At 41.9% G+C, this 15,470-nt stretch overlaps 1 protein-coding gene across 1 annotated transcript in view; it reads right to left on the bottom strand.

The window, feature by feature from the left end:
* LMCD1 (LIM and cysteine rich domains 1) overlaps positions 1-13,654 on the bottom strand; it is a 67,479-nt gene extending 53,825 nt beyond the window's left edge. The window contains exon 1 of the mRNA XM_089520236.1: positions 13,342-13,654. Within this exon, the coding sequence (XP_089376362.1) occupies positions 13,342-13,368 (27 nt within the window). The 5' untranslated portion in view covers positions 13,369-13,654. The remainder of the gene's footprint in view (positions 1-13,341) is intronic.
* Between the last annotated feature and the right edge of the window lie 1,816 nt (positions 13,655-15,470).

Raw genomic sequence — 15,470 nt, 5'->3', positions numbered from 1 at the left:
AAGCTTTGTTAACAGTTGTCATATACAACTCTGAGGCCTTTGTTAGAGAAAAGCCAAAACCTAAGATCACTATCCACATCCACATTGGCAAAGAGCAATTAACAGAGTTCTACATGTAATCAAGACAGGTCCTGGCTCCTGAGATGTTAATACAAGAATGTGGCCAAACAATGCACCATGTAATGGAAGTGTATTCAATGTACCTCCAGTGCTTCCTTCACATGTTATTTTCTATCAAGTGTAAGAAACAGCAGAGATATTGCTTTGAATGCTTTTCACTTAATACCAAACCTTTCCATCTTCAAGAATACAGAGGACTTGAAATAAACCAAAGTAAATTTATGACTGAGCAGATGGCTGCAGGATTATTGGTACATGGGCTCACTAAACAAAGAAATCAGACAGTGTAAAAAAGGGATGGGTTAAATTCTCTTGACACCACAGCTCCCAGTAGCAGCTGTTTTGTTTTGTTGTTGTGTACCTTCAAGTTTTTCCAATTTATGGTGACCCTATCATGAGGTTTTTTTGGCAAGATTTGTTCGGAGGGAGTTTTCCATTGCCATCCTCTGAGGCTGAGAAAGTATGACTTGCCCAAGGTCACCCAGTGGGTTTAAATGGCTGAGTCTGGATTCAAACCCTAGTCTCCAGGGTCATAGTCCAACATTCAAACCACTACACAATGCTGGCTCTTTCACCAAGCTAAAATCTGCTACAGAACTGTACTACATACTCCGTTGCTGCCTTCACTAGCTGCCTTCACTAGCTGCTTCTCTCACAGTGGCAGGGCACCATTTTCTGTCTTCACACAAAACCCCATCTGCTAACATCTTTACAGCATTGTGCTAGGGAGAAGGGGGTAGTTTAGGCTTTTTCAAAATAGCTGATGTCTCAACCACATTAGTATTTTATTATCTGTCATAAATATTCCATACTACCAGCATGTAGAACCTTGCTTTTAATTAGGCATCATTAAATCCAATTAGGTTATTCTAAACTAATATTTTATGTAATAAAAGCTTATGGCTATGTTAAACATTGATGAAATAAAGAAGTTCCGCTGGTACACATCCCCTGTATTAGTAAGAGGGATTTGACTTTATAGAGATGTGCTAGACAGTATGTAGGTCAGCATTTCCCTGAAGTGAGACACAGTAGATCCTGGTAGGAGAACACTGAGACAAATCAAATTAAGATCTCACGTTTGCTTGGCTTTCTTGTAACCTCACAAAACATTGCTGAAAAGATACAGATAGAATGGTGAAAACTACCCAACTGGAAATATGAGATCTACCATTATTCACCAGAAGCTGTTCTGCTCAAGGTAGGAAGGTTGAGGAAGGGAAAAGATCAGCCACACCTAAACATCTGGTTAACAACTCAAGCAGATAGGTATTTTGAAAGATACATGTAATCATGTTCCTGGCTCAAACATGGATTCACAATGTCAAGTCCAACTTACAGTTCCATTGCCCCATTCTACACAGGTTTCTTCTGCCTTTAATAGCTGTACACAAAGATGGAGACTTATCAGGTCTGTTTTTCTCACTCCTGCTTCTTCCAAGTGGAGACTGCTCAGACTTAACAGTAGGGTGCCCTATCAGGGTGTAGTCCATTTCAACCACTCCTACTCAAGCTACCCCTAATTCATGATCATGGTTGAGGCAATTGCTTACTTCTGTGGATTTACTGTTCACTTGAGGTTCCATAAATTAGGATTCCTTGGATTTCTTTTGGCTACTCTTGATGAGTATCTTTTCGACTCCATGCATGTCAAGACATTAGGCTACAGGCACTTACTTCTTCCACAACCAATAGGAAAACATACTCCAAGATTTGAGCAGAATGGCATCACGTTCTTGTGCCATATCTAGCTCCTGTGTTATGGTCTTTGAGTGCCAAGTGGGGATTTTTAAGTTCCTGGGAATTTCAAGATGTTGGTAAGCAGTTTAGCATTTACTCTTCTGTACTCATTTCCTTTTGCTAGTGGATTTACTTTGTTTTTGTTGGGGTGCAAGTTGTTTATCTCCTCCTGCTTTTTCTTGTACTATTTCAAATCTCACATTTTAAACTACCTAGAGAACTTTGTTTATGGACAACCTAAACATATAAATAAATATTATAAGGTCAATTCACTGATTTGCTTCATCAGTAGTTGAAGGTTCCATAAACATTTAGTGAACATTCACATATAACAAGCCACCAGGTGTTTCCTAAGAAGTAATTTTCCAGCCACATAGACAAAAACATATGCAAGAATAAAACCATTCTCTCTGAAAAGCTGGGTGCCCATGGCCATGTCACAGCATCTCAGCCTAAGACAAAGGAAAAGGTAAGCTTCTTCTCAATAAATCTTGCTAAGAAAACAGTTTGACATGATCACCAGAGTCAAATTGAAGGCACATAACAACAAAGACCATTAAAAAGAATCAAGCACTCCCTTCCTGCTGCTTTTGCTTCACACTCAGAATTTAGCCACATCTCCAGCTTTTACCCTGAGAAAGCCATCGGTGAGGTTTTGTTGCACACATACACCAAAGACACCAGTAATGGAATTCCAACCCATATCAAGATCTAATTAGGACCAATGACTCTCATACATCCCATCAGAACTTCCAGGTGTGCACTGCTGGGGAGTGAGAAAGTGGAAAAGGGAGTTACCATTGTGACTGCAGTAGCTGAAAAGGTAAACAGCCACTGCATTAAAAGCTGATTCTTCTTTCATCAGAATATGTCTAAGCTTAATTATTACAAGAATCATAGAATCGTAGAATTGGAAGAGACCAAAAGGGCCATCCAGTCCAACCCCCTGCCATGCAGGAAATCACAATCAAAGCATCCTCGACAGATGGCCATCCAGCCTCTGCTTGAAGACCTCCAAGGAGGGAGACTCCACTACACTCCGAGGAAGTGTGTTCCACTGTCGAACAGCCCTTACTGTCAGGAAGTTCCTCCTAATGTTGAGGTGGAATCTTTTTTCCTGCAGTTTGCATCCATTGCTCTGGGTCCTAGTCTCTGGAGCAGCAGAAAACAAGCTTGCTCCCTCCTCAATATGACATCCCTTTAAATATTTGAACAGGGCTATCATATAACCTCTTAACCTTCTTTTCTCCAGGCTAAACATCCCCAGCTCCCTGAGTCATTCCTCATAGGGCAAGGTTTCCAGAACTTTCACCATTTTAGTCACCCTCCTTTGGACACGCTCCAGTTTCTCAATGTCCTTTTTGAATTGTGGTGCCCAGAACTGGACACAATATTCCAGGTGGGGCCTGACCAGAGCAGAATATAGTGGCACTATGACTTCCCTTGATCTAGACACTATACTTCTATTGATGCAGCCTAAAATCGCATTGGCCTTGTTAGCTGCCGCATAGCACTGTTGACTCATGTTCAACTTATGGTCTACTTGGACTCCTAGATCCCTTTCACACATAGTTTCATTCAGCCAGGTGTCCTCCATGCTATATCTGTGCTTTTTGTTTTTCCGCCCTAAGTGCAGTACCTTATATTTCTCCGTGTTGAATTTCATTTTGTTAGCTATGGCCCAGTTTTCTAGTCTGTTCAGGTCATTTTGAATCTTGATCCTGTCCCCTGGAGTATTAGCTACTCCCCCTGATTTGGTGTCATCTGCAAATTTGATAAGTATGCCCCCAATTTTGTCCTCCAAGTCATAGATAAAAATGTTGAATAGCACTGGGCCCAGGACAGAGCCCTGTGGGACCCCACTGGTCACTTCTCTCCAGGACGAAAAGGAGCCATTGTTGAGCACTCTTTGGTTTCGGCCAGTCAACCAGTTACAAATCCATGTAACAGTTGCCTTGTCTAGCCCACATTTTACAAGCTTGTTTGCAAGAATATCATGGGGAACTTTGTCAAAGGCCTTACTGAAATCAAGATATACTATATCCACAGCATTCCCTTCATCTAACAAGCTGGTAATTTTATCAAAAAAAGAGATCAGGTTTGTCTGGCTTGACTTCTTTCTCTGAAACCCATGTTGACTTTTTGTGATTATGGCATTGCTTTCTAGATGTTCACAGACTCTTTGTTTAATTATCTGCTCTAGAATCTTTCCTGGTATTGATGTCAGACTAACTGGACGATAATTGTTGGGATCCTCTCTTTTCCCCTTTTTGAAGATGGGGACAACATTTGCCCTCCTCCAGTCTGCTGGGACTTCTCCTGTTCTCCAGGACTTCTCAAAGATTATTGCCAATGGCTCCGATATTACATTTGCCAGTTCTTTTAATACCCGTATTGAGTTCACAGAGATTGGGTAGTGAACTCGTGCTCCCCCCCCCCCCTCCCATTTGGTTATTATTCTACCTCTGTCCTGGAATATCTCTCAGTTCCTAGCCAATAACCAATAATAGAGCAGAATACTATGCTTTCATCTCTGTTGGGATGTTTTCTGATCTCTGTCTAGAACTACGAGGAGGTCATAGCACAAGAATTATTTTCTACATCAAGTAAGAGCAATTATGAGACACTGTACCAAATGGCTACAAACACCTATTGAGACGATCGATAAATACGTGTTAACACAAAGAGAACCTGCATACATGTGAAATAAAAAAGAGCAATGCTCACTTGCTGACTCTCTCTGACACATACATCCTGTTCTGTGGGGGTGAATGAAGTGTGCTCTTTCGAATGACTCAGCTTTTCTGTGCAACTCCAGTTTGGGATGGAATACTTTGAATATTTAGCTGTTTTGCTGAAACTTAACACTACAAGCAATAAGTAGCCAACATTCCTGTTGAAAAGTGGCAACTCTGCTCCAAGAAAGAGACTTGTACCTTTTTTTCTGGAGAACAACACCTACTTGTGACAATTCTGCCTGTGGAAAAAGGAAAGCTGACTTCTTAGAAAATTGAAGGATAGCAGAGGGCACAGAAGCCATAAAAACAGCCTTGGGGAGTTGCACAGGACCCATTATTCACACTTTCTCCATTGCTGATATATTGGTTCCCAGTGACATGGAGAGATCCCTATCAATATGTCCACACCTGTGCATGTGCAATCTCTCCTCAGACTTTCAGATGATTGCAATGGGTCCTACTGCCAAAACCCTGTCTTCTATCATATCTGTTCTTTCTTCCTACCCATCAAGCATGCACAGCACAATTTAATTCTATTCATGTCTACTCTGGAGTAGCTTTGCTGACAATGAAACATAACTCCACATAATATCCTGCTTGGGTTTATATTCCCTCTTATCTCTTGCCTCCAATCCCTCAACAATGACTGCAGCAGCAGCAGCAGCGCACTGCTGGTCTGATGGGAAACCTTCATGCACCACATCTGGTTTACCATTTGATCTGGCATCACCACTTTGGCTCTGAACAAGAGCATCAAGCAGTGTATCTGCTTGCTGTTCCTCGCTGCATTTATCAAAGTGTTTACTTATATTTTCTTGCAACACTGGAATGTTCACATTGCCATGAGCCGAGACAATGTTCTGGTACATTAACTGAGTACACATATATTTGCTTTCCCAGAAAAATAGCAGGGCATTGATGAAAAACTATTCCAGTACCTTACAGGAGGGTAGATTATTTCACTTTAGAGGTATAGCAAAGGAAGGTATAGGAAGAATTCTATTCAGAATGACTATGGAGACCAGGGGAGAGGGAGAGAGAAGTTATGCAAAATTAGCAAGACAAATTTAAAAGCACCCCTCCCCTGGTTCTACAGTTTCCAAGGCCTCTTTCAGACCTGGCACAAAGACCATGTCAAGCTACAGTATCCATATCACAATACTCCATACACAAATTTAGAGACAGGAGCACAGAAGTACACATACAGAACAATAATTTCATAGCGTAACATTTTGGGAGAAAGGTGCAATATAAATGCAATAAATAAATGAATACCCATATTAATGCCATGTGCTATTCTTTCTGCAGTAATAGCGTATGTTTCTCTGTGAGAGAGAAATAGGGGAGCATTTTAAGCAAAACACACCCTGACACACACAAGTGGTTGTTGTTTTTTTCTTCATAAGTCCTACATTAACGGCTTGCTTCTCAGATCCAGCCCTGCTCAACTATAGGTGCTGCTAAAGGACAGGTTTAGCACCTTGGTGTCCATGATTTCACCATTTTTAATGTTTTCAGTTGTTCTGCTCAAAACAACAACTGTTCAAATTGAAAAACAAAGCAACTAATTTACTTGAAGAAATAATTTGAGAAAGGAATGAAGAAGGTCTCATCATTTCCACTGAAACAATACAGCAGCAAGTTCCTTTTATCACAAATGTTTTGCTTCACATATTCGTCACCTTTAGTTAAAATCAAGCAGTACTTCTCACAGGGCAGGGGGAACCTTGACACAGGGATGTAGCCAGGATTTTAGGAAGGGGGGGGGGGGGGTCCAGACTAAGTGCCACCATTATAATGGGGCTTGGGAGCGGCGGTGCAGCAGCACACACCATTCATTTTTCTAATGGAAGGGGGGGGGGGTTCCGGACCCCAAGAACCCCCCTTTGGCTACATCCCTGCTTGACATTGGCTCAGAAACCCATGTCTTCTGAGTTGTAGGCTATGCAAATGGTAGCTTTCCATTGACTAAGAGGTACTGTTGCCCCATCATTGCCTATAGGACACAAGTTAATATTTTATGTTGAAAATGTTCTATGGCCAACCGTTAGGTTGCAACATTTACCTGTGCTCTCCTTCAGAAACCAAACCATATACAGAACTAAAGTAAATAAATAAATAAATGTATACCCATACTGGGTAGCCATCAATGTTTCTAGATAGCTGAATCCCTTCAGATTCAATTTTGACATTTGATGCTTGGAGGATTCAAAAAGAAAAAAACACATACACTTTTCTTGAAAAAACCATGATTTAAATTCAATGGGACAGGATCATATGCTGTTAGTTTACATCTGTTTTTAGCACCGGTGTGTTTCCAATAATGTTCGGAGATGGAAGCTATTAAATTTTCTTAGTTTGAACATAAGGTTCTTCATTTCACATTTAATTCAAGTTCTTCCAGCTTTGAAATGTCTGCCCTACCCATGGCTTCTTCTTTATTCATAATATGCTGCTTAAGGCATCAACAGCAATTAAAGTGAGTGAACGTTCAAAGTTCTATGACTCCACGACAAACCATAATGGATTCCAGACTCTTTTCATACACTTGCTAAAATTGGCTTGGTGACATTGCCAAGTTGACAATAGTTCACCCCACTCCCAGAAAAGAAAAGAGTTCTTCCCCCACCCAAGAAATTAAGTAGTCATCTACCACACTGATGCTTGGCCTAGGCATGTGTTCAGCATTATGGTGCTATTCCAAGAAACTGGATAATTCTAGGTCTTCATTTTCATTAAGCGACAATATTTCTTTTCTGACATTAAAGGCTGCTTGGTTCTTTGTGAGTGCTGCTCCAAGCTCCTGTTCAGGTGACTTGGAATGTCATGCCAATGCAGTAAAAGCCATCTATGGTGCTTGCATTCCTTATTCAAAGACATTTGTGTGTGTGGTGGACAATTGGTCCTCTGTATTCACACATTCAACCTCCCATGGCTTGAAAACATCTAAAAGAAATATAAATTCCAAAAAGCAAACCTTGAATTTACCATTTGACATAAGAGACACCATTTTACTGAGCTATTGTATTTAAAGGGACTTGAGCATCCACAGATTTTGGTATCCACAGGGGTCCTGGAACCAAATCCCAGCAGATACCACAGGCCCACTATATGCAGCTTTCAGGCCCTTTTGGGTATGGGCTCATCCTCCAACTGTCTTCAAATCTTGAATTCTTCAGGAGACTGGGAGGAAATTTGTGGACTATGTCTTCCCCAGAGAAAAGTTAGGTTTCCTAATCCCTTAGTTTAATTTCCACAGAGAACTAGACAAAAGAAGAACTAATAGTTAGCTAGATAAGCAGGCTACAGAGTTGCACAGGGAAACTTGAATCCCATTGTGGGAGAAAGGTGGGATAGAAATCTGGAAATAAATAAATAAATAAAATAAGTTGTATGCACCTATGAAGTTATGCTGGCACAGGATGAAAACAAATCATTAGCTCATACTTTGGAATGGAGCCCTACGTAAATTATATTATTCTTGCACTGCTATAATGGACCGCAAGTTAAAGCTAGTGAGAAGACATTCCTGTTGGAGAATTTTAGAGTGTGAAGCATGTGGATTGAACGACACAGGTTGCATGTTAAAGTGGGTTGATACCTGATAAAGATCATCCTGATTTAAGTGATGAACACAGCCATGGAGGAAGCAAAGAATTCAAGAATATATTCTGAGCTGTAGTCAAGGAAAACATGGGAGAGAAAAATACTGTGGGTCTTTGGTATCCCCTGGAATTCCAGGACCCCCTCCCCCCACTGGATACCAAAATCTGTGGATGCTCAAGTCCCATTATATACAATGGCATAGTAAAATGGTTCCTTTATATCAGGGGTAGGCAACCTGCGGCCCGTGGGCCGGATGCGGCCCGGCGAGGCCTTGGGACCGGCCCCAGCCCGGTCCTGCTGCCGATTGCCGCCGGGGCTTTTGGCGTCTCGTGCGAGGGGCATGGTGGGGCAATTGTCTATAGAAGCCTCAGAAGCATGCATTTATCTTAACATTAAAAAAAAAATCAGCAATTTTTTCGTGTACCCTCCATTTGAAAATTTTCTCCTACATTTGTCCCGGATTATTTATTTATTTATTTATTGGCTTCGGCCCCCCAGTTGTCTGAGGGACAGCAACCCGGCCCCCGGGTCAAAAGGGTTGCCTACCCCTGCTTTATATAAAGGGGAAGAATCAAGGTATGCCTTTTGGGTATTTTTTTTTAATTTAAAACCATGGATTGTTGGACCCATGGATGCAGAATCCATGGATATGGAGGACCAGCTGCAAATGAATAGAGTCTTCACAGAAAGAACTATATGAGCCAGTGAAAAAAAAGTCTTAAAAATTTCAAGAGTTGCCAAGTTAAGAGATGTTCAGGTGTTACAAATACTGCTGAGGTCAAGTGGAATATTTTGATGAAAGAGCCAGCCACCTTTGGCCAAGTTTCCTTGTGATGTCTGCTGGAGTAAAACAGATACCATATTAAACTAAGCTGAAAACAAATGGAAGAAAATATATTTGATGAGAGAGGGGAAAGGAGCTGTAATGAACCCACTGTTCTGAATTTACACAATAGCAATAGAATTTATATTTCTACACAGCTTAATAGTAAACTCAGCACTCTCTAAGTAGTTCACAATCTGTAAGCCAATTGCCCTCAACAAGGAGGATACTCATTTTACCAACCTATGAAAGGATGGAAGGCTGAGTCAACCTTGGAGCCCTGGGTTCAAACTCACAAACCTGTGGCTGAAGTACCGGCATTTAACCACTGTGCTACCTGGGCTCCATTATACACATTTGTTGCTAGATTGGTGGATGCAATTGTGGAATGGATGTTGCAACATAAATATGTTGATGCTGGTTGATACAAGATCAGGTTTAGAATTCTACATGCCTTGTTTATGGGCCTGAATGTCTCATGCTCCTCATTCCATTGTGATACAGTTCGAGTTATTATCAGCCTACATAAATAGCTTCCTTACTACACTCTTTTCCAATTACCCTTTGTTAAAAAGAACAACAAGTGATGTTTGGGTAGAATCTATCCCCCAATTCCCAGTTACCTAGTTGTAAGACCAATGCATACTTTAAAATGTAAGTGAGAAGCAACAACCTGCATCTTTGGGCACTGAAAATGAGTAAGAGAGCACAGTCCAGTAACTGAAACTACAGTGTGCCAATCACAACTGTGGGCTTGCCACCTGCAGATCTGAGCATCCATGGATGGCAAGCCCCATTGACTTCAATGGCCATGCGGGCACACAGGCGTTGCCATTGAATACCATGGGACTTGAAGTCCCATGGTTTTTGCATCTGTGAGATGGTGGTGCTCTAGAACAGAATCCCCATGAAAAGAGGGGCCCACTCTATTTGATTTCTGAGGATGGGAGTAGGGAGCTGATGTGTTCAGTCTTCACACTATAGACAAATGAACCACAGATAGTATTGCAAGACAGAGAGAACACTGTTCTCTACCCTGTCACAGCTGAATAATAACCAATACTTTTATCATAGTAGCTAAGAAACTGTCAATGTGTTAGCCCACACCTGGCACCTAAAAAGAAAGTATTCAGACTTTTCTGTCTAGGCCCTGTTTCAAGGAAGGCTCCCAGAATTTCTTCATTTCTTGGCAAGATTTGTTCAGAGGTTTGTCATTGCCTTCACATGAGGCTGAGAGCTTGTGATTCACCCAAGGTCATCCAGTGGGTTTCATGGCTGAATGGGGAATTGAACCCTGATCTCTAGAGTTGTAGTCCAGCACTCAAAACCACTACACCACACTGACTGTCTTTTGAACTAGTACTACCATGATCATGGGCCAGAACAGACTGGCTTCAAAAGCTGGCTTCCACATGGCATTTAGATGCCACACACCACCAAGAAAGCCAGAAGCTGCCCTGGCTAACCAGGCATAGTAAGACACACTGGGGGCATGGTATTTACACACCACAAACCACTGAAGCATATGGAAGCAGGGCTGTGCATAGCTAGGCTGGGGCACTGCCCCAGGGCCCCCAGCCAAAGGAGGCCACAAATGGCAGTGTGCTAAGATGGCACCCACAGCACATAGTAGGACTCGGGAACATGCAAACGCTCCACCCTACCGAGCCCTACTTTCTACCCCAGAGCCAATAAAGACCTAGTTATGGGCCTGTATGAAAACTGGTTTCAGGCTGCATTGAGGCTGCCTAAGATGGCCCTTTACCAGCTCAAACAGGAGCAGATTTTTTCAGCTCCTATTTGGGCTGGCTCTGGGACAGATTTGGGCCATGGCATATGTCGCCATGGCTTTGAAGCAAACAGCTCTGGGGCAGCCCCAATCCACCCTTTTGTGGCAGTCTGTTCCGGCCCCCAATCTTCAGTTCCACACTGGTGTCTGAACACCCAGCAGTAGCATTTCAGTGACCAACCTACATTTGCTCAACGCTTCTACAGCATGCCCTTATACAAACAAAGCTTACACAAAGAAAGCTTCAGATCTATACCTTGAACTCTATAGTGTTTACTTAGAAATTAGGCCAACCAATTTCTGTGGGAAGCAATGCTGAATTAGTACACATTGTACTGATATTCTACACTCCCTTTATTGTTGCTGCGCACCTTCAATTCTTTTCAAACTTCTGGTGACCCTATCATAGGGAAACCTATCACAGGATCTTCTTGGCAAGCTTTGGTCATAATGGATTTGTTATTACCTTCCTCTGAGGCTGAGTGTGACTGGCTCAGTGGAGATTTGAACCCCCAACTCCATAGTCAAATGTTCAAACCACTTTACCACACTGGCTCTCATTCTTTTTATAAGACTAGCTTTATGTGGCTAACTTTCTCCCTTCACTGGGAGTAAGGCCCAATAAACACTGCAATATTACTGTGTTGAAGATGGTAGTATATGAATTTATTTTCAGAAATATGGTTCAAAAGATTCAAAAAGCTGAGCTCCAGTGGGAGCTGAAATGAGCTTGTTTTGCATGGGTGGGCTTTTTTCTCTCTTTTGGGTATGATTCTCAATGTTACTACTTGAAGGATTATAAAGCTACTTTCCACATGGTTTGTTCTATGTTCAAGCGGCTAGAGCAATTGAAATGCCTCTCCTTTTTACTAGTATGACCTGTAACATTGAGCTCATTCTATACATACACTGAGAGGCTGGGCACCAGGCCAGGCCATTAATCTACAGAATAAATGGTCAAGTTTTACAACTTTATGTTTTGTGTCTACTGCTTTCTGGTATAGGATGCAATTTAAGCACACGTGGGCTAGCAGGAAAAGAAAGAGAAATATACACAAGCTAAAGAGAAGTATGGCAGTTAAAGCCAAGGTACTACAGGTTGAGTTTCCCTGATCTGAAATGCCTGGGAATAGAGGTCTTTGGGATTTTTTATTTTATTTTGGAATACTTGTATTTTTCCTATACATACATAATGAGACATCTTGGAGATGGGAACCAATTCTAAACACACAAAATTGCACTTCACATACACCTTATACACATAGAATGAATGTAATTTCATACAACATTTTCAGCAATTTTGTCCAAGGGTTTTGTTTTTTTACTATTTCAGTTTTTGGAATTCTGGATAAGGGAGACTCGGCCTGTATAATGTGTGCCATTCATTTCCAAGATTAAAAACCAAGCCAGTAGTACAACAAGTTCCAACAGAGTTCTCCATATCCCATCAGCGACAAGCAAACATTTGCTAACTGAAAGGCTCGATCAATGAAGCCATTCATCTATCCCACCAGCACTTAAAAATGTCATCCTGTGGATGCATTACTCAGAAATAATTCTCACTGAGCACAATTAGTTTTACCCCAGAGTTATGAGCATATATCCATATTGAGGCAGGACTTGTGTGGCCCTCCAGATGTTGCTAAACTACAGTTCTCAGCAGCCCTGTCCAACAAAGCCAATGATGAAAAATGTTGGGAAATGCAATAAAATAATATTTTAGCCCCTGTTCTGCCTCTCTCCCAGCTGTACTGATGCATAATAATAATAATACAGTGGGTCCTTGTTATCTGCTGGGGTCTGGTTCCAGGATCTTCTGCGGATAACAAAATCCGTGGATGCTCAAGTCCCGTCATTCAATCCAAAGGCATAACAAAATGGTGTTTCATATAAAATGGAAAATCAAGGTTTGCTATTTGGAATTTATGCTTTTTCTGAGTACAGCAAGTCGTTATTATCCACTGGGGTTTGGTTCCAGGATCCTCCATGGACAACAAAACCCATGGGTGCTCAAGTCCCATTAAATATAATGGCAGAGCAAAAGGGTGTCCCTTATATGAAATGGAAAACCAAGGTTTGCTATTTGGAATTCATAATTTTTTGGGGAATACTTTCAATCTGTGGATGCTTGAATCCGTGGATTAAAAAAACCTGTGGATAAGGAGGGCTAATAATAATAACAACAGTGACCCACACCTCTGAGACAAGGGACTGCAATCTTCATTTTCCAGAGGAACTGGAAGGCACAAAGACACAAGGGACAGGTCCAAAACACACTCCAGAAATAACTCAGTTGGAGACCTCTTGAACTGCCCTGGCTCAGTGCTAGGGACTCATGGAAAGTGGCAGTTTTGTGGGACATTATTCAGCCTTCTCTATCAGAGAGCTCTGGTGCCACCACAAAGTCCAGTTCCCAGCATTGCTTAGCACTGAGCCAGGCCAGTTAAAGTGTGTTTTGGACCTACCTGCAACATTGCTTCTCAAAAAGAAAGAAAAGGAAGGGGAAAAGGAAGGGGGAGGCTCACCTTTTGAATGCCTGAACTCAGATCCATTCTCCAGCTGGTCTTTTTCCAGCCTGCCAGGGGTTTAAAAGTGGCCTGGTGACGGCTGCCACTTGGGGCAAGGCTGGCAGAGAGGCTTCTCTGTTGGCAAAGGGATGACAGTATCTGCAAACAACGCCTCCTTCTCCTCTTTGAATGCCAGCCTTGCAAATGAAGTCCCTTTAATCAGAGTCCAGGACTCCCTCTCAAAGCCCTCCGGCCAATCAGGCGATAGAGTCAAACTTTTACAGCCAATAGGAAGCGAGGCATTCTCTTCAAGGTCGGAGGGGTGTGAATGGAGGGCACGCCTCCTTCCAGCTGTGGCACATCTGCTTCCTAATGCAGGAGCCAGGCAGAGGCTGGGCTCTCTGCTGCTCTGACTCCTTGTGCATCAGTTTTTTCCACCCCTTTTAAAGGATGGCAGGGAAAGGAGCTCCAGGGAGGCAGACAGTTCATTCACACAAAGAGGAAATGAGTGAGATGGGAGGGGGGGGAACCCAAAGTTATTCTTAGCTCTTGAAACTACAAAATAAAGTCTGATCTCAGTCCCTCTGTCAGGGCTGGACTGAAAGGGTCACTGGGATCACTCAATGAAACAATTCAATTCTCTCACCAGCACTTAATGCCATCCTAGAGATTGGTGTTGTATATGTGCACACACATGCATTAAGTCACACACACACACACACACACACACACACACACACACACACACCCCTAAGGCAACCCTATCCTGGGTTTTTCTTGGCATGTTCCCCCCCCCACACACACCCGTTTGTTTACAGGTAAAAACTATTAGCCATCATGATTCAGTCTAATGAAGTCAAAATACAAAGTGATCAACTGAAATAGCAGAATGAAGTTGAAGGTTTTCACAGCTGGCATCCATAGTGTTTTTGTCATTTTTTTTGGACTATGTGGCCATGTTCTGGAAGAGTTTATTCCTGATGTTTTGCCAGCAGCTGTGGCTGGCATCTTCAGAGAATACAATGCAATAACATTATTATCTTCCTTCCTGGCAGGGGGTTGGACTGGATGGCCGTTGTGGTCTCTTCCCACTCTAGGGGTCTAATACATTTAAGACAGGATACAGGTAACAAGCAAGTGATCCAAAAATGTACAAATGCAAAAATATAAAATCACCATTAATATGCACTGAATTAAACACCCCCCTCAATCGCTAACATGTATCTTTGCCACCTCTGTGGAATTCATAGAAATAATTTTGAGGCCTAGATCTTAACTTCTTTGTGGCCAAGGTTGGTTCAGAGGAACTTTGGGGGTCAGAGCATAATAATAATAATAATAATAATGCCAAAAGCCAGCATGATGTTGTGGTTTAAGCACTGGACTAAGACCACGGAGACCAGTGTTTAAATCTCTACTCAGACATGGAAACCCACCTGGTGATCTTGGGCAAGTCACACACACTCAGGGTGTATCTACATGGCGGAAATAAACTAGTTTGGCCCCACTTTATCTACCATGAGACTATCGTACAGAATCCTGGGATTTGTAATTTTGTGAGACACCAAAGCTTTCTGGCATACCACGCCAAATTACATATCCCAGGATTCCATAGGATAAAGTTTTACTTTTCTATTAGCAAATACATATACATAGGTGGGAAAGGGAGGAATGCCACTTAAAAACAGTCTTCAACAATTTTAAATTGTTTAAACTGCTTTTTTTAATTGTTTAGTGGTTTAATTATTTATTCTTTTAAAATTATTATTTTTGTTTTAAATACTTCCAAATTGTATGCTTCACTGAGACCCTCAGATATTGATGGTGTGTAAATAGGTTCTGACTTATGGCAACCCTATCATGGGGTTTTGTAGGCAAGATGTGTTCAGAGGGGTTTGCATTTGCCCTCCTGAGGCTGAGAGAGTGTGACTTGCCCAAAGTCATCAGTGGGTTTCCATGGCCCAGCGGGGATTTAAACCCAGTGCTGAAGAGTTATATTCTCAAACCACTGTGCAATGGTTCTCTCTCTACCGCTGAAACAGATATTCTTGGGATAATCATTTCCTGTACTGCACTTGTGTTTTTAATTTTATATACTAACTTTTGGCAATCAAGTGTAGGCACTGTAAATTTAGTCAGGGTTGGCG

The sequence above is a fragment of the Sceloporus occidentalis genome, unplaced genomic scaffold, assembly GCF_023333645.1.
Source record: "Sceloporus occidentalis isolate IW3139 unplaced genomic scaffold, rSceOcc1.0.p SCAF_1, whole genome shotgun sequence".
NCBI lineage: Eukaryota > Metazoa > Chordata > Lepidosauria > Squamata > Phrynosomatidae > Sceloporus > Sceloporus occidentalis.
This window is presented reverse-complemented; position numbering and strand designations above follow the sequence as displayed.